At 37.5% G+C, this 19374-nt stretch overlaps 2 protein-coding genes across 2 annotated transcripts; one reads left to right on the forward strand and one right to left on the reverse strand.

Moving 5' to 3' along the window:
- Positions 1-506: 506 nt before the first annotated feature.
- LOC123656126 (ATP-dependent RNA helicase DDX42) lies at positions 507-18594 on the reverse strand. Its single transcript, XM_045591836.1, has 15 exons — positions 18340-18594; positions 17668-17758; positions 17200-17366; positions 15702-15942; positions 13346-13502; positions 12713-12852; positions 11967-12066; positions 11417-11545; positions 5555-5729; positions 4397-4493; positions 3857-4007; positions 3318-3511; positions 2429-2538; positions 2159-2291; positions 507-1108 (listed from the first exon to the last, which is right to left on the reverse strand). The coding sequence occupies exons 1-15, from the start codon at positions 18579-18581 to the stop codon at positions 1007-1009; spliced, it is 2229 nt and encodes a 742-aa protein (XP_045447792.1). The 5' UTR covers positions 18582-18594; the 3' UTR covers positions 507-1006.
- Positions 6111-7875, forward strand: LOC123656125. Its single transcript, XM_045591835.1, has 2 exons — positions 6111-7223; positions 7796-7875. The coding sequence occupies exons 1-2, from the start codon at positions 6344-6346 to the stop codon at positions 7846-7848; spliced, it is 933 nt and encodes a 310-aa protein (XP_045447791.1). The 5' UTR covers positions 6111-6343; the 3' UTR covers positions 7849-7875.
- Positions 18595-19374: the final 780 nt, after the last annotated feature.

The following is a 19374-nucleotide window of genomic DNA, read 5'->3' on the forward strand; positions in this document are numbered from 1 at the left end:
GGTACTTTTTGAGTTTATCCCGGACATACATACAGAAAAACAGACAAACAGACAAAAATTCTAAAAACTATATTTTTGGTCTCGGTATCGATTGTAGATCACACCCCAAGTATTCTTTTAAAAATATATTCAATGTACAGTTTTGACTTTCCTACCATTTTATTATAATATACTTGTAATGTTGCAGGCGTCTATTAGCTACGGTAATCGTTTACCATCAGGTGAGTCGTACGCTTGTTTGTCGACCTAGTTACATAAAAATAATTATAATTTAATGATGAGAGTTTTAGGAAGTCCAGCTAAAATAAGAAATACGAACATTTGCTCATATTTAAAAAGCCATTAAAACCATCAATCAATCAATCAATAAAATAATAAAAACCTAATGAGCGTACAGATAAGACTTAATTTACGTCATTTATTATTTAGTATTGCCATGTAAAATTTTTATAAATTTGTTGTATATTTACATTTTCTAAAATATGTATAAAAATAAAAGTCCAGTGAACACATATGATACACATTTATTGTGGTACAGACTACAGCTATTCCCAGAGGGGGCTGCAGCGGCGCGCGCATGCGATCCCGCGAGTGGTCCGTCGAGGCCGAGCTAGGGGAGGTGGGGGAGGTATAATACAGGGTTAAACAAAGTCCAGTGAACGCATATGATACACATTTATTGTGGTACAGACTACAGCTATTCCCAGAAAGGGCTGCAGCGGCGCGCGCATACGATCCCGCGAGTGGTCCGTCGACGCCGAGCTAGGGGAGCTGGGGGAGGTATAATACAGGGCTAAAGAAACAAAGTCCAGTGAACGCATATGATACACATTTATTGTGGTACAGACTACAGCTATTCCCAGAGGAGGCTGCAGCGGCGCGCGCATGCGATCCCGCGAGTGGTCCTTCGAGGCCGAGCTAGGGGAGGTGAGGGAGGTATAATACAGGGTTAAACAAACGAAAGTCCAGTGAACGCATATGATACACATTTATTAGGCACAGACGACTACTCCCAGCGACTGCGCTTGGCGCGGCGCGCGGGCGCCGTGACGCCGGGCTGCAGCGCCTCGCGCGTGCGCTCCCACGAGTGGTCGCTCGACGCCGTGAACTGGGGGGGGGGGGGGGGTTACATTATAACAACTTCACTTTTATTTAAATAATGGCAAAAATACTTATAGCCTTTTTTTATTTTTTTCATTTTTATATCACTAGGTCGGCAAACAAGTGTACGGCTTACCTCATGGTAAGAGATTACCGTAGCTTATAGACGCCTGCAACACCAGGAGCATCGCAGGCGCGTTGCCGACCCAATTTCCAATCCCCCCCAGGAGCTCTGGTCACCTTACTCACCAACAGGAACACAATACTGCTTGAAAACAGTATTATTTTGCTATGATCTTCTGTAAGGTCGAGGTACTACCCCAGTCGGGCTGCTCCATAATTTGAGCAGGAAATTCCTGCTGTGCCCTACCTCAGTTAAAATAGTAGCCTAGTCTAAGTCTCCGAGATATTGCTAACTAATTAATATTAAAAAATAAATAAATAAAAATAAACAATAAGGAAGGATCTACTCCGCATATGGAACAAAAAAAAGTTACCGTAATCACTATGAAAACAAATTTTTCAAGGTAATGTTGACAATTGTTTTTTTTTTTTTTTTTTTTTAATAATACAATTAGAAATAAATATCTATTTAACGTAATTTTTTCAAACGTTTTTGTAGCAAATCTAAATATTATTGTCTTCTGTATTTTAAAAAAAAAGTTGCAGACTTAAGAGCGCCTAGATACGGCCTAATCAGATGTGTAGATCGCATACCCTCTACAAATGCTAATCTAAATGTATATGCAATACTGTAACAACAACAAGACATCTTTAACTATAAAAGTTAAGTATCAGTTCACAAATTAGTTTTAACTTAGAAAATAAAATATTGGTTACAGACGGATTTAACGCCATGTTCGCTGCAAATAATTGTTGCGCTAGTAATCGCCAAACTTAGCGTTTCTAAATTAAAATCAAAAATCACTTTATTAAAATAGCCTTCAAAAGCACTTTTGAGTAGTCATTTTACAGATTAAAATTGTAATTATATTACAGGGGATTATATATTACAGGGGAAGCAGGGTAATAAAAGGTGTTTATTTGTTTAAGTTACCTGATTGTACTGTGAACGGAAAGCCTGCTTGAGCGAAGCTAGTCTGTCTGTGGCGGGTCCGCCCGCCTTTTCTGGTGCAGCAACCAATGGTGTATCATCATTGTACGATGGCAGACCTGGCCGCTCCTTGTAACTGTAGAGGGTAAAAGTATAATCTTATATGACTTTTATCTGTACTAAAAAAGGTGAGATTTGTATATGTGGATACCAATTCCAATTCGATTTTTAGTCTGTAACAGGAAAAATATATACAAAAATGTTGTCCCATACCCTAATCCACATCCGCCAATATTGAGGTTTTTGCCTTTTCCCTTCTTGAAGCGTGATTTACGGAACCAGGCTGACTGCATCGCAAGCTGCATTAATTCCTCTGGTACCTCCTGTTTATTAAGAAATAAAAAAAATATCAAAAAATAATTTTTTTGACTTATTTTTCTTAAATAGATATGGTAAGTAAGGTGGTGATCCACCTTATCCCAAACCTTAGTCATGAGGATAAGGTTTTGACGATCCTAGTGTTCTTGTAGGCATCCATAGGTACGTTACAGATACGATAGCCACTTGCTATTAGATAAACTGAACACTTATATATAAACTTAGCCGCATAAAAATACCTATCACTCTCATCTGTCACGCTCACGTGTAACATCAAGTAACTCAGTCACGTGTATCTCAGTCAGCTGCTGCTCTGTCACGTGTAACTCAGTCTCCTGTTGCTCTGTCCCTGTAACTCAGTCTCCTGTTGCTCTGTCCCTGTAACTCAGTCTCCTGCTGCTCTGCCCCTACAACTAAGTCTCCTGTTGCTCTGCCCCTACAACTCAGTCTCCTGCTGCTCTACCCCTACAACTCAGTCTCCTGTTGCTCTGTCACTGTAACTCAGTCTCCTGTTGCTCTGTCCCTGTAACTCAGTCTCCTGCTGCTCTGCCCCTACAACTCAGTCTCCTGTTGCTCTGCCCCTACAACTCAGTCTCCTGCTGCTCTACCCCTACAACTCAGTCTCCTGCTGCTCTGTCCCTGTAACTCAGTCTCCTGCTGCTCTACCCCTACAACTCAGTCTCCTGCTGCTGTCCCTGCGAGCCAGTCCCCGCCGCTCTGCCCCTGCACTCAGTCTCCTGCCGCTGTCCCTGCACGCCAGTCCCCGCCGCCCTGCCCCAGTCACCTGCTGCACGCCCTCCAGGTTCCGCAGCAGGTGTCCCGCGAAGTCCCGGTCGCGGTCGCGCGCCAGCAGCGTGTAGGCGTCTCCGCGCACGCCGGCGCGGCCCGTGCGGCCGACGCGGTGCGTGTGCGTGTCGATGTCGCGCGCCACCGTGTAGTTTATTACCGTGCGGATGTGCGGGATGTCGAGGCCGCGAGCTGGCGAACAGGCACACGGGTGAGGCGAGTGGGACTCAACAGCGAGATAAAAGTCGCGCCTAATAAGGGTTTTGAACGGAGATGGCATGAATAGATAATTATGTTCATCTCACACACGTTTTTAACTTTTAGGAACTACTGGTTTTGGTACCGATAAAGGCTATTTGTATTAAAAGTTTAATGTACCTTCACAAGTTATTTTTTTTTTTTTTTGTGTAAATTAGCGACTCGCATGAAAAAAGTAGAAACTATTTTAAAACATTTTACTCAATAATATAGAGTAAATTCTTCTTTCACTTTTTCTTTACTTACAAGGCACTAGTTTGGTAAATCAATTATACAGACCTGCGACATCAGTGGCTACCAGTATGCTGCTCTCCTGCCGTTTGAAGGCGGTGATAACTTTGTTCCTATCTGCTTGTTCCATATCTCCGTGCAACAGCAACGCGTCGTACTGCTGCACACCTAGGTTAGCAGCTGTCTGTTCTGCTTCCAACTGGAAATATTTGTATTTTTATATTCATATGTATATGTAAGCCTACTGTTCTAATATAAAGTTAAGACTATGACGTAACAGTTAAAATAAACAAATCCTGAACAGTATAAAATGTAAGATTTAAATGATTTCATATCAATCAATCTCTGCTGTTAAAAAGCTTCGTCAGCTATAGACATCGACTTTTAGTACTACAAGGACTAAATTCGCAAGTCTGTTCCATTGTTTGGGCCGATTAGTCCCCGATATCTAATAAGTTCTTCCAAAACATGCAGTTTTACTTAAGATTTTATTCTTCTACTGTTAAACCACATAAATTTTAATTCAAATTTTTTTTCTTAATAAAACCCACTATCGTAATAAGTAATGTCAATTTGAGGGTAGTTTACCTTTTTCGTAACAAATATTAAAACACTCCCGGACGAAAGAAATTCAACCAAATTTTCTAACAACCAAGGCCACTTCTCTTCTGGTTTATTAAATATCCTGTAACAAAAAAAAAAAAGTATATAATAAATAGGGCTGTTCGTCTCCTAACTACGTTCCTTCAAGTTCAAGCGCCACCAGGTGGCAGGCCTCGCCGGCCGCGCCGTGCTGCACGCGCACCGGGTCGTGCCAACAAACAGTCGCTCCTCGCCACAACTCACCGCACGTGCTGCGCCACCAGGTGGCAGGCCTCGCCGGCCGCGCCGTGCTGCACGCGCACCGGGTCGTGCCAACAAACAGTCGCTCCTCGCCACAACTCACCGCACGTGCTGCGCCACCAGGTGGCAGGCCTCGCCGGCCGCGCCGTGCTGCACGCGCACCGGGTCGTGCCAACAAACAGTCGCTCCTCGCCACAACTCACCGCACGTGCTGCGCCACCAGGTGGCAGGCCTCGCCGGCCGCGCCGTGCTGCACGCGCACCGGGTCGTGCCAACAAACAGTCGCTCCTCGCCACAACTCACCGCACGTGCTGCGCCACCAGGTGGCAGGCCTCGCCGGCCGCGCCGTGCTGCACGCGCACCGGGTCGTGCCAACAAACAGTCGCTCCTCGCCACAACTCACCGCACGTGCTGCGCCACCAGGTGGCAGGCCTCGCCGGCCGCGCCGTGCTGCACGCGCACCGGGTCGTGCCAACAAACAGTCGCTCCTCGCCACAACTCACCGCACGTGCTGCGCCACCAGGTGGCAGGCCTCGCCGGCCGCGCCGTGCTGCACGCGCACCGGGTCGTGCCAACAAACAGTCGCTCCTCGCCACAACTCACCGCACGTGCTGCGCCACCAGGTGGCAGGCCTCGCCGGCCGCGCCGTGCTGCACGCGCACCGGGTCGTGCCAACAAACAGTCGCTCCTCGCCACAACTCACCGCACGTGCTGCGCCACCAGGTGGCAGGCCTCGCCGGCCGCGCCGTGCTGCACGCGCACCGGGTCGTGCCAACAAACAGTCGCTCCTCGCCACAACTCACCGCACGTGCTGCGCCACCAGGTGGCAGGCCTCGCCGGCCGCGCCGTGCTGCACGCGCACCGGGTCGTGCCAACAAACAGTCGCTCCTCGCCACAACTCACCGCACGTGCTGCGCCACCAGGTGGCAGGCCTCGCCGGCCGCGCCGTGCTGCACGCGCACCGGGTCGTGCAGCGCATCGCGCGCCAGCCGCTCCACACGGCGCGGGAACGTCGCCGAGAACAGCAGCGCCTGCCGGTCCGGCCGCACGTGGTTGCAGATCGAGCGCACTTGAGGCTCTGTAAGAGGATTTCGTGCCGTTTACTTTCACTTGCTTCTCAATTTTCTTCAATGTATCTTTTTTTTTTTCACGACCGTAGCGCCCAAACACCGACGGGCGGGGATTCTATTCTCACTCCCAGTGAATATTTGTGTTTATGCAAATATTTATTTCCAGTCTGGTTGTCAGTCCTTGTGGATCTCCCCACCCTACCTCGGAGAGCACGTCAAGCTATCGGTCCCGGTTGTTATCATGTATATCTGATATCGACCATTACTCATAGTAGGGAATATATCCGCCAACCCACATCACAGCAGCGTGGTGGATAAACGTAAGCTCTGAACCTTCTGCGACATAGGGAAAGAGACCTATATCCAGCAGTGGGATATTATAGGTGTTATGATTAGGTAACGTCACTAGTGTGATGTTACAACACTAGGCATAAAACAAGGTGTGGTCAAGATGGCGTCTCAATTGTTAATTGTTCTCAAATAAAACTACAGTTGTAAATTGAAGTCGGATGTTTTTCATTTTAGAGAAAACACATAAAACATGGTGTCAGAAGCGGTTCGCGATCTGTGTCTTTTTATTCATTAATTCATTTTACATTAAGTCATTGTGAAATTCATAGTCATGTCTGATGAAAATCAAAAGCCGAAGAAACTTTCTGGAATGTCTAGTCCGCAGCCCATGGTGATGAACGGTAATGTCGCACAGCAATGGAAAAAATGGCTGCAGTCCTTCAAATTTTATCTACGCGCATCAGGCTTGGATGAAGAGAGTGATGGCAGAAAGGTAGCTTTATTTTTGCATGTCATTGGTGAAAAGGGTGTTGATGTATTTAATACATTTGGAAAAGACGAAGATAACATAACATACGACCACCTTATAAAATTATTTCAAGATCACTTTGCCCCAAAAGTTAACCTCACTTACGAATGTCATAATTTTTTCACATACAAACAGGGTGAAAATGAAACCCTAGACGATTTTGCTTGTACATTAAAATTAAAGTCACAAAACTGTGAACTAGGACAGCTGCAAGAACGTCTAGTTAAAATAATGTTTATATGTAATATGCATCAAAAATACAATTATATCAGAGAAAAATTATTGCTGGAGGATAAGCTGGATCTCGATAAGGCCTTAGAGTTGGCAAAGGCCATGCTTGCTTCCAGACATCAAACGGATGAATTGACGGCAGAACAAAGTGCAATTTTTTATAATACTAGTCAGTCACGATCAAGATCAAAGTCAAGGAACGTCAGTCAATATAGTCAACAGTCAAGACAGGAAGTTTGTACAAGGTGTAGTCAGGTGCATCGTTATAAGTATCCAGCATTAGGTATAAGGTGCAGAAAATGTGGAAAAGTCGGTCATTTTGCAGTCTGTTGTCGGTCATTTCAGTCAAAGTCAATAAGATATGTACATTCAGATAGTAATAAGCAACAGGTACAAGCAGAACAAGATGAATTGTTTATAGGTCATATTCAGTCATCCCAGTCTTTGTCAAGTGAGTGGACAATTAATTTATATATAAATAATTCACAAATAAATTGTATTATTGACACAGGTAGTGATGTCAATATTATGTCAAAAACTGTTTATGATTCACTTAATATAAAGAATTTATTGTTTAAAACTGATGTAAAAATTAAGTCATATACTGGTAATAGTCTAGAGGTACTAGGTCAACAGAACCTAGAGTGTAAATTTCAATTTAATGAACTCTATATGTCAAAACAAATTAATTTTATAATTGCAAATGTGAATTCTCCAACTGTATTAGGTAAACTTACTTGCTCAGAAATTGGACTAGTTAAAAGAGTTTTCTGTGTAGACACTACAAGCATGCAAATGTCAGAATGTGATAATAATCAAATGTTTTCTAAAATAAGTCAAAATGACTCAAAATTAGATTCAGTAATATGTCCTAAAGTAACAGAAAGTCAATCACAGTCATTTTCATTAAAATCAAGTCAGTCACAATATATAAATGTAAATAAACTTGTTGAATACAATAATTCTGTTTTTACCGGTCTTGGTTGTCTTCCTGGTGAGTGTCACATAAGTACAAATCCGCAGGTCAAGCCAAAAGTCGATGCTCCGAGGAAGGTACCATTTGCATTACATCATAGACTTCAACAAGAGCTTGAGAAGATGGAAAAAATGGATGTAATTACCAAGGTCACAGAGCCTACTGAATGGGTAAGTTCTTTAATCTTAATAGAAAAAAAAAATGGTCAATTAAGGGTATGTCTAGACCCCCGTAATTTAAATCAGGCAATTAAGAGGACTCATTATCCTATTCTATCAGTAGACATGGTCCGTGCCAAGGTGGCTGGTGCAAGATTTTACTCCACCCTGGATGCGAGCAGCGGATTTTGGATGTGTAGATTGAGTGAGAAGAGTTCTTACCTCACAACTTTCAATACACCTTTTGGCCGATACCGCTTTAAGCGTCTTCCATATGGAGTCAGCTGTGCTCCTGAGTATTTTCACAGAATTATGACTGAAATATTTGGTGACATACCAGGGGTGGCAGTATACAGCGATGATATATTAGTAAGTGGTAAAACACTACAAGAGCATAATGAGCGTCTTAATATAGTATTTAAAAGAGCAAAGAAATATAATGTCAAGTTTAATAAGGAAAAGTGTTCATTTGTCAAGGAAAGTATTAAATATCTGGGTCATATTTTTTCAGTGGATGGAATCACAGTTGATCCGGACAAAGTCAGAGCAATCAAAGAGATGCCCTCTCCTACCTGTTTAAAGGATTTACAAAGATTTTTAGGTATGCTTAATTATTTAAGTCCTTTTATTAAGAATATGGCAGGCGAAACAGATGTTCTACGTCAATTATTAAAAAAATCTACTGATTGGCAGTGGACTGCCAATCATGAAACAACCTTTGTTCGTCTGAAGCAATTAATATGTCAAGTTCCAGTGTTGTCACATTTTAATGTTCATGATCCTATTGTTCTACAAAGTGATGCTAGTAAGAGTGCTGTTGGAGCGGTGTTGTTACAAAATCAACATCCAGTATATTATGCTTCAAAAACTTTAACAGAGACACAACAGAAAATGGCTCAGATAGAGAAAGAACTTTATTCAATAGTTTTTGCCTGCGTTAGGTTTCATCAATTTATATATGGACAAACTGTAACTGTAGAGACAGACCATGCTCCTTTAATAACGTTGTTTAAAAAGTCTTTAGTCGAGGTTCCAACACGTCTCCAAAGAATGATGTTAAAAATACAACCCTATAATCTAAATGTAGTTTATAAAAAGGGTAGTCATATGTACATTGCTGATACTTTGTCAAGAGCTGCACTTTCTGAAACAAGTTCGGATGAATTAGATGAAGATGTTATTGTTCATGTAAATTTACTGATTAAGTCATTACCAGTCTCATCAGAACGTCTACAGTGGTTAATCAATGGCACTAATGAAGATGAAAGTCTGCAAATTTTAAAAAAATACTGTAAAGAAGGATGGCCGTCAAGTAAAACTCAAATTCACCAAGATTTGCATGAGTATTGGCAGTATAGATTTGATTTACATACAGAAAATGATTTAATTTTCAGAAGTAACAGTATAGTCATACCTAAAAAATTAAGGCCAGACATTTTAAAAATAATACACAGTGGTCATCTGGGAATTGAAAGGTCAAAAGCGTTTGCTAGAGGACATGTATTTTGGCCATTTATGTCAACTGATATAAAAAATATTGTTCAGTCATGTCATATTTGCTTGTCGCATAGAAGCTCAAATGCTCCAGAACCACTTCTTCCACATGATGTTACTTTATTTCCGTGGGAAAAAGTTGGTGTTGATTTTATGGATTATAAATCTAAAAAATACATAGTAGTACAAGATTATTACTCAAATTATATTGAACTAATGACATTGACCACTACTAACGCCAAAACAGTAATTGTTTGTCTTAAAAGTATCTTTAGCAGACATGGTATTCCAGTTGAGTTATTCTCTGACAATGGGCCGCCATTTAATTCGGCAGAGTTTAAGAAGTTTATTTGGGAGTGGGGAATACATCATAATACGTCAAGCCCCTACATACCAAGGTCAAATGGCTTGGTAGAATCAGCAGTAAAGATATGTAAACGTTTTCTTACCAAGTCAGAAGAGTCAGGGACAGATCCATATCTGGCTTTACTTCAATTCAGGAATACACCTAGAGGAAATCTACCATCTCCAGCGCAATTATCAATGTCACGTTCACTTAGAACACAATTACCAACAGTCACAAAAAACTTAGTACCAAGAATAGTTAATTTTCAACAATATATAAAAAAGAAAGAAGAAAATAAAAATAAAATGAAGAATTACTATGACAGAAAGACTAAATCATTGCCGGAACTACAAGAAGGAGATGAAGTTTATTTTAAGAAAATGCCAGATAGTCCATGGATTACAGGTACAATAAGGTCCAAATGTGATCAGCCTAGATCTTATACTGTTGAAGGGTCAGATGGATTTATAGGAAGGAGAAACAGACAGCATATTTTGAAGCCTCCGCAGTCACCTCAAACGGCATCTCAAGATATGTGTCAAAAAGGTTCAACTGTCAAGACATCCGATAATTCTCAAACAGTAGCACCATCTATTGAAGAGCGTACAACTCCAGTTGAAATACGCACTAGGTTTGGAAGAGTCATAAGACCACCAAGAAGGTTACATTTTGATAACTAAATAAGTAAGTTAATATTTCTTTCGTTAAGCAAACATTTTTAGCAATGACTGTGAAGGACTGATTGATTTGGTTAAGTCTAGAATTTATGTAGATTAGGATTTAGTTCAAAAACTATATTATTTTGAGTTATTTAAACAGTTTTTGTTGTCAAGATTTATTGTTAAGAGTTAAGTAATTTCTTTGTAAACTGTAAAATTATAATTATTTAATTTTTAGTCTCAAACTGTAAAATTATAATTATTTAACTTTTTTTTAAAAATAAGGAGGATGTTATGATTAGGTAACGTCACTAGTGTGATGTTACAACACTAGGCATAAAACAAGGTGTGGTCAAGATGGCGTCTCAATTGTTAATTGTTCTCAAATAAAACTACAGTTGTAAATTGAAGTCGGATGTTTTTCATTTTAGAGAAAACACATAAAACAATAGGCTGAAGCGTATCTTGTTTTGCAGTAAATTTCACAACATCAAACAGAAAAAATTAAAATGCAAAAATATATTAAACATATAATAGTGTCCTCAAAGGACTACCCAGTAGGCCACAAGATACACAAAATTACATAACATTTCTCTTACTCTACTACTATCTCATATTACATTCCACTACTTATTCCTACATTATTAGCTGCTAAATTACTTTGTAGTGAGTATGTTTTAATTTATTCGAATGATAAATGGGTTATAGTTAATCTATATCTATGTATATATGTTATCTATATATATGTATATGCTTCATTTAATAACTCTGTAATTTAATGACTACAATTTACAAACTATACAAATTTACATATTCGTAAAATAATTAGGTTCAATTGTTTGTTGATAAAATCTGCAACTATATAATTTCAATTTATATAACTCTTTTTACGATTAGATAGCCACACTACCAAGGAATAGGCTATAAATCATCAAGATATGACTCACAGAGGAACAGTAAATATCGACGGTAACTAAAACAGTCTTGTCCACTGTCTAAAAATTCACTTACCGAATCCCATATCAAACATTCTGTCCGCTTCATCCAACACAAGGTAGGTGACTCTTTTAAGATCGGTCGCCTTACACTTTATCAAGTCTATCACTCTCCCTGGCGTTCCTACGACGATCTCTGCACCACCTGATAAATATTTTATAAAATTACTACTATTTTTTTCTTGGCTGGCTCTCAATACCCGGCCCTCAGTCCAGTAACGCTGTGATGGCCAATGGAGCCAACGGCAACGGCTCATTTTGAGAAAAAAAAATACTGTTACGTAAATTTAATGTATAAGTTTTAAGATTTTTTTTTTTATTGTAGAATATGTGCATGTTATACTCTTCTTTAAGCATGTATTAACAATATTTTACAAAATTAGTGCAATGCTTATATGCAGATAAATATTTAATATTTGTTGTTACAGAAAATTTTTCAAGGACAAAGTTTTTTTTTTTTTTTTTATTAATTATCTATAATGGCAACACCTGATTATATATTTTCTTATAAATTTTTCCATATAATTTATTCTATATTGAACAAAAAATTGTGATACAAAATCTACCTTCCAATGCTTTGCTCTGCTCCCATTTTGACCCCCCTCCATAACAGCACACGCATCTAATATTATACACTTTGCCGAACTTCTTAGCCTCCATATAAATCTAGTGACAAAAAAAAACTATTTTTATATTTATTTATTTATTAATAATCCAAATTCTACATTCCTTCATTGATACTTTGTTAAAGGTAACAATTTTGAATCAGGTATGTAGTATGTTACAATATTATTGGATGCAAAGCATTTTTATTTAATAAAAGAAAAGGTATATTGTACAGTACACTTTACTTATCTACAATATAAAATAACTCATATTTAATATGTACGATTTTATTTTTGTGTTACCCACACATTAGGAATTCTAAATTCTAAACATTTTTGAATATCATATCAAAAATTGACCGCTCCAGCGGGGTTCGAACCCGCGTCTCCGACTGACCGTGTCGGCGCTCTAGCCAATTAAGCTATGGAACGATGTACCCGCTAGAGCGAAATTTTTGATATGATTTTTATTGTCGGTTTAAGCGAACCGTGGCTCATATTTATCAAGTATTCTTAATTATGATGAAACAACTTTTTCTCCGACCTCTGGTCTTCCCGTGACGATGGTTGCTGTAAAGTATCAGAAACGTAGGGCATCTAAAAAACTTAATAAACCGTAAATCCGAACAAGTTTTTTTCATTATAATGAGTGAAATTGGCGTAAACATTAAAAAACAATAAGTGCTCTTAATCTTAATTTTTCTTACCTGTTGTGCTAATTCCCTAGTAGGAGCTAGAATAAGGCCTATAGGTCCGTCTCCCGGAGCCAGTTCTTTCTGGTCCATAATATGTACCAGGAGAGGCCACAGAAACGCAGCCGTTTTACCAGAACCCGTCCGTGCGATACCTTAAAATAAGAATATGGTCAATGTAGGAGACCTGTTTTTTATGGGAAATTAGAAGTAGTTTTTGTAACATTTCTTTGAATGATTTGCTGTGGAGATTTAACTTACCATTACTATTAAAAATACAACAAAGTTTTTTTTTTTTTTAGTTTTGAACAATTTACAGATAAAATATAGCATAACAAATTTGTGGAAGTGTCGATTTTCAAGATTGCAAACAATTAAGATAGTAGAATTAGGACAGCAGAATGATAGGGAATATATTTTTAACTGCTTTATTATTCTCTTTGCTTCTGTGTTTCTGAGGCAACCCAATTATTTAGAGATATTAATAACACTTACAACAAGCATGATTTTTTTTTTCATTCTAACATAGTAACAAATCTAATGTCTAGAATTTATGAAAAATATAACTTATAGTTTTCTAATAGATAACTTAATTTTACTATATATTAAACTTTTTCTCAATAGAATACTGTAAATAATAATAATTACCAATAATATCTCTCCCAGATAAAGCAGCGGGCACACCAGCAGCTTGAACGGGTGTGGGCTGTGTGTACTCTGAACGACGTATTGCCTTCATTAGCTGTTCATCGAAACCCAAGTGAGCAAAACTGCTCACCGGCTTGGGTGGATCCGGACCTGATATCTTTGAGAAAAAAATTAAATTAAATGCATGCATTAAGATAATGTTAGACTATCTGTGGCTTTTCTGAATTAAAAATCTGGCCAGAAATTAATTATTTAAAAATAGAATATTTATATGTGACATTGTTTCGCTACTTAACAAAATACAATAAATTAAAATCCATCAGCACTTATAAAGTCTATTTATTTGGAACTGTCTTATTTAGTAAACAAACCCCTGTCAATACGTAATTCACGTTTTTTCCGCATTTATCACCCACTTTTTAGGATTACCCAATGAGAGATTCATGAAAAACAATGTTATTAGTCCTACTGTTTAGATGTTAGAGAGAGAGTACCGCCGGCGCATAGTTTTTTAACCGACTTCCAAAAAAGGAGGAGGTTCTCAATTCGACTGTATTTTTTTTTTTTGTATGTTACATCAGAACTTTAGACCGGGTAGACCGATTTCGACAAATTTTGTTTTAATCGAAAGGTGGTGTGTGCCAATTGGTCCCATTTAAATTTATTTGAGATCTAACAACTACTTTTCGAGTTATATCTAATAATGCGTTTTTACTTGACGCGTTTTTCGTCGACCTACGTTGTATTATACCGCATAACTTTCTACTGGATGTACCGATTTTGATAATTCTTTTTTTTTGTTGGAAAGGGGATATCCCTAGTTTGGTACCGTGATAAGGAAACCAGGATCTGATGATGGGATCCTAGAGAAATCGAGAGAAACTCTCGAAAATCCGTAATAACTTTTTACTGGGTGTACCGATTTTGATAATTTTTAATTTAATCGAAAGCTGATGTTTATCATATGGTCACATATAAATTTTATCGAGATCTGATAACTACTTTTTGAGTAATCTTTGATAACGCGTAGTTGCTTGACTATTTTTTCGTCGATCTACGTTGTATTACTTGTCGATGTAATTGAAGTCGGTTTTTTTTTCGTTTGCGAGCAAACACAATTATTATTCATAGTAAATACAAAATAATAATGTAATACTAATAGGGTCGACTTTTTTTATAGATAGGCCACCTTATTGTGTTGTAAATTTTATTTGTGACGTCTTTTTTACCGATCATTTTACATAATCTAAATTTTTTAACCGAGTTCCAAAAAAGGAGGAGGTTCTCAATTCGACTGTATTTTTTTTTTATGTATGTTACATCAGAACTTTTGACCGGGTAGACCGATTTCGATAAATTTTGTTTTAATCGAAAGGTGGTGTGTGCCAATTGGTCCCATTTAAATTTATTTGAGATCTAACAACTACTTTTCGAGTTATATCTAATAATGCGTTTTTACTTGACGCTTTTTTCGTCGACCCACGTTGTATTATACCGCATAACTTTCTACTGGATGTACCGATTTTGATAATTCTTTTTTTGTTAGAAAGGGGATATTCCTAGCTTAGTACCAGGATAAGGAAACCAGGATCTGATGATGGGATCCTAGAGAAATCGAGGGAAACTCTCGAAAATCCGCAATAACTTTTTACTGGGTGTACCGATTTTGATAATTTTTAATTTAATCGAAAGCTGATGTTTATCATGTGGTCACACATAAATTTTATCGAGATCTGATAACTACTTTTTGAGTAATCTTTGATAACGCGAAGTTACTTGACTATTTTTTCGTCGATCTACGTTGTATTACTTGTCGGTGTAATTGAAGTCGGTTTTTTTTTCGTTTGCGAGCAAACACAATTATTATAGTCTTTTATAAAGATGCACGATAATTTTTTAATTTTTTTCGTAATTCTATACCTACTAATTCTTAGCAAAAATATTCAATGTATTATTAGGTTTTGAAATAATTTTAGCAATATGGTATCGTTAAATATTTGAACATAAAATGAATTTTACTTTCGTCTATGACTTATTAATATTGTTCATTCATTTGCACTTTGTGTCACTTTACTATACTTACAATAATACTCTATTGTCTGTGGTCGGAAGTACACCATATTTGTTTACTATTTAAGACTGTCCCAAAAAAATAGAATATATTATATATACAATAAATAAAAAATGTGAATCGCTAAATGTCTGACAATTTTTTTATTTTTTTGTTTACTAATACTTTGCTGAAAGTATTAAATGAAAAATGAAATATTTAATTCATATTCACAAGTTTGACAATTTGTACCACAGGGTATCTGTTGGAACTTATTATTAATATGATATAAAATACTTAGCTTACCTTGACTCCCAAGTTTTTCTTTAATTCCTCAACCTGTTCATGATTAAGATTCTCTATATCTTCATGTGGAGTGTAAAAGTTCTTTTCAAACGGTTCATACTGTATCTCTGAATGGTCTATAGGCGGTAATGGGTCGATAAACTTCTTTTTCGGAGGAGGGATGGGATTACCATCTTCATCATACTCTATCTCAATATCTGAACCATCATCTGCAGTTGTTAAGGGATTTTCTTCCATATACCTTTAACAAAATAGTAGTATAAAATTAGTTTGAAAAAAAAATTTTTTTTGATAAAAGTTTAAAGCCGTTTCATTTACCACCACAGAATGATTTAGAATCAGCTTAATATTTTCTTATGTAGAGTAGGGGATCGAACAGTAGGCAGATTAAGGTAAATTTATATTTGGCTGAGGTGTCATGTCGTGACACATGAGAACAGAATCGGTATCATACATTTTGTATGTCGTTTACACTGATGTGTTGTGACATGTCGTGATGGCTTCTGATATGTCGCATCAGAACCAATCCTGGTTCGCATCAGATTAGCGGGTTGCGGGGGTTGCTGAAATGGCACCATCACGACACATCAGAGCAGATTAATGTGCGCGCGCGGCAATATAACGCATCAGCGTCGTTTGTTACGTAAATTGTAAAATAATAGTTTGTTTGGCTTTTAAAAATGAATGACTTCATTGAAATTGTATGACAATATTATGCTATTTATAATATAAAACATAAAAAATATAATGTATAATATATTTGTCTATTGATTGGATTATTCCAAAAACTCCTTCTCTTTCTTCCTTTTTTTCAAAAGAGTTGCGAGCTTTGAAAATTGTATATCTTGACCAAATTCTGAATCAGAATTTGATGACTCATAGAAGAACATTTCAAACGTTTGACCTTATTCTACAACTATGGCTGGACTGATTCAAAATATTGTATATATGACACGACACGAGACGACACGTCAGTCAAATATAAATCCACCTTTAAAATCTATAATGTACTTAGATAAAATAAATATACTGTTTTACTATTATTTATCGAATAAAAATTTAATATAATTCATTTAAATATTTTAAATGAAGAAATGAAATGTTCTCACACTTAACAGTGCCCAAATATGTGTTCCACATAAAATTCGCCCAAAACGCCCGCGGCGTTTTTTACGTTAGTGAGAACGGACCCACCACAAATTTTGGCGCGATTTTTAAACAAACAATATTCAAACGTGATTTTGAGTACCTAAAAGGCTATGAATAAATAAAATTTTATTTTTTATGGAAATAAGTATCCATAAAGATTAATTTCAAAACACTTTCTGAAAATTTGTCCCATCCCCTGTCGTTTAAGGTCTTAAAATATAAAACCTTCAGATTTTTTTTTTTTTTCTTATATAATTCTTAAGGTTTTCTAATACAAAACCACTGATTTTTAAAAACATAAAAATTATTTGAGAAGACCAAATATTATTAAGAAATCATTAAAACTGACTTATAGTAACTCTCTTCATCGTCCATTTCATCAATGTCACCCCTAGTCCCTCTTGCGCTGTCTTTTCCACTAACGGCATTTTCTTTACTAGTCTTCAAGTCTTTTGCTGCTTGTTGCTCCAAACCTGCCATATATGCATCTAACGGATCCTCTTCTTCATTATCTGCCTATTAATGGGTTTCAATACATTAGAAAATAAACATTCTATATTTTATCTCAAAATACCATATATTCTTTTATTCAGTCAGTCAGTTCTTTTATTGTGATCCTAAAATTAATTTGTTACAACAAATTTATGATTATCATTTTTATTTAAACTTTGTAAAAAAGAGTGAAACCAAAAATTATAGTTTGCACTAACTAAGAAAAATCAAAAAGTTTGAAATATAAACATTACTATAGAACAACTATAAAATATTTTACTAACATAATACATAGTTTTATTTTAAAAATTTGATTTTATCTTACTTGGGAACTAGAAGCCTCATTGGTAGGGCTTCCAGGAGCTGGAATATAGGCCAGTGCTGGAGTCGGTGGCTCATCATCATCATCAAAGTACCTAGAACCATACATTTATAAACCATTTATGCTTTATATGCTATAAATATTATCTTTATAAATACGTATTGTGCGTATACGTAATTATATATATTATATAGTGTAAATACGTATACGTGCTGTGTGGCTACGGCACTAAAGAATTTAGCCACCCCCTCTCTTCCCGTGGGTGTCGTAAGAGGCGACTAAGGGATAACAAGGTTCCACAACCATCTTGGAACTTAAGAAGCCGACCGATGGCGGGATAACCATCCAACTGCTAGCTTTGAAATACACAGGCCGAAGACGGGCAGCAGCGCCTTTGGTGCGACAAAGCCAGTACTGCGGTCACCAACCCGCCTGCCCAGCATGGTGACTATGGGCAAAACACATGAGTTCACGTTATTTTTGACGTAAACTTGTGGAGGCCTATGTCCAGCAGTGGACTGTATAGGCTGCAATGATGAAATACGTTTCATAATAGATTTACTTAATCGCCTTATTGTGTACTTAAGTAGAGATAAATATAATGAACACTAATCAACTACTAAACAAAAATTTTTAAATATTACACTAAAAAAATTATTGTTTATAGTAACGTACTCATCTTCAGTTTTAGATCGCTTCTTTCCCAGAGTACCCCAATTACCGGTAACTGCGTTTTGAGTTATAGCATTCATCGTCGAATAACCCTGCTTAGAGAGACCAGAGGTAGGCGGAGGGACGGCGTGCATTTGGGCTGAAGGCGGCGGGACCGCGTTCATGGACGTAGCATTAACATTCCGCTTCGGCACTGTAAACCCAGTGAACCCGAAACCCTTGCCTCCACTTGAGTTGAAACTCATCTTGATGTCTACTATACAATGATATATCAATTATTCAAACACTCATTACACTATATACAATTAAAACTGCAAACACTTAACAGATTTCCGCTTATTTAACTAATTCACTATTTCGATCACATAACACTCCATAGTATGTGCTCTAATAGGTTAAAAGTAGGAAATTATTTTCAATAAAACCAACAACAGAGGGAAAATCTTGTCAACCACTGGCAAATGTCAGCAAAATGTCAGTGTAACGCAGTGTTGCACACTGCACATAAGTCATAACCAAGAAGCTTATATATGTTGCAGTCAAAACTCTTAACCAGTCAAAAGCACTATTGACTAGCAAAATCAGTCAGAAGTACTTTTGACCGTTTGCTTTAGTCAATAATACTTTTGACTAAAATAACAGTTAAAAGTACTTTTGCCCAATGGAGCTGGTTAAAAGTACTTTTGACTAAATGATTCCGTCAAAAGTGGTTTTGACTGGTTGTATCAGTCAAAACTCTTAAAAAGTTAAGGTGTTCGATAAAAATAACGACAAACGCACATATAAACTTTTATATTACTCATTATTAATGGAGAACGTGCTGATATTAGAACAAAAATGAGTGACTACGAAAAGAAAGGAGGCTTTTTGCAAAGAATTTTAGCGATGGAAGATATGAAAGATAGTCATTTCAATATGATGACAAAAGAAAATTTTGAAAAGTTTGCAATGGATGTGGAAGACGCGAAATTTAATGAAAAGGAAACACCATTACAGTACAGTAGACTACAACGCTTTAACACATTGAAGTTTGTGGTA

The sequence above is a fragment of the Melitaea cinxia genome, chromosome 9 (assembly GCF_905220565.1).
Source record: "Melitaea cinxia chromosome 9, ilMelCinx1.1, whole genome shotgun sequence".
Lineage (NCBI taxonomy): Eukaryota > Metazoa > Arthropoda > Insecta > Lepidoptera > Nymphalidae > Melitaea > Melitaea cinxia.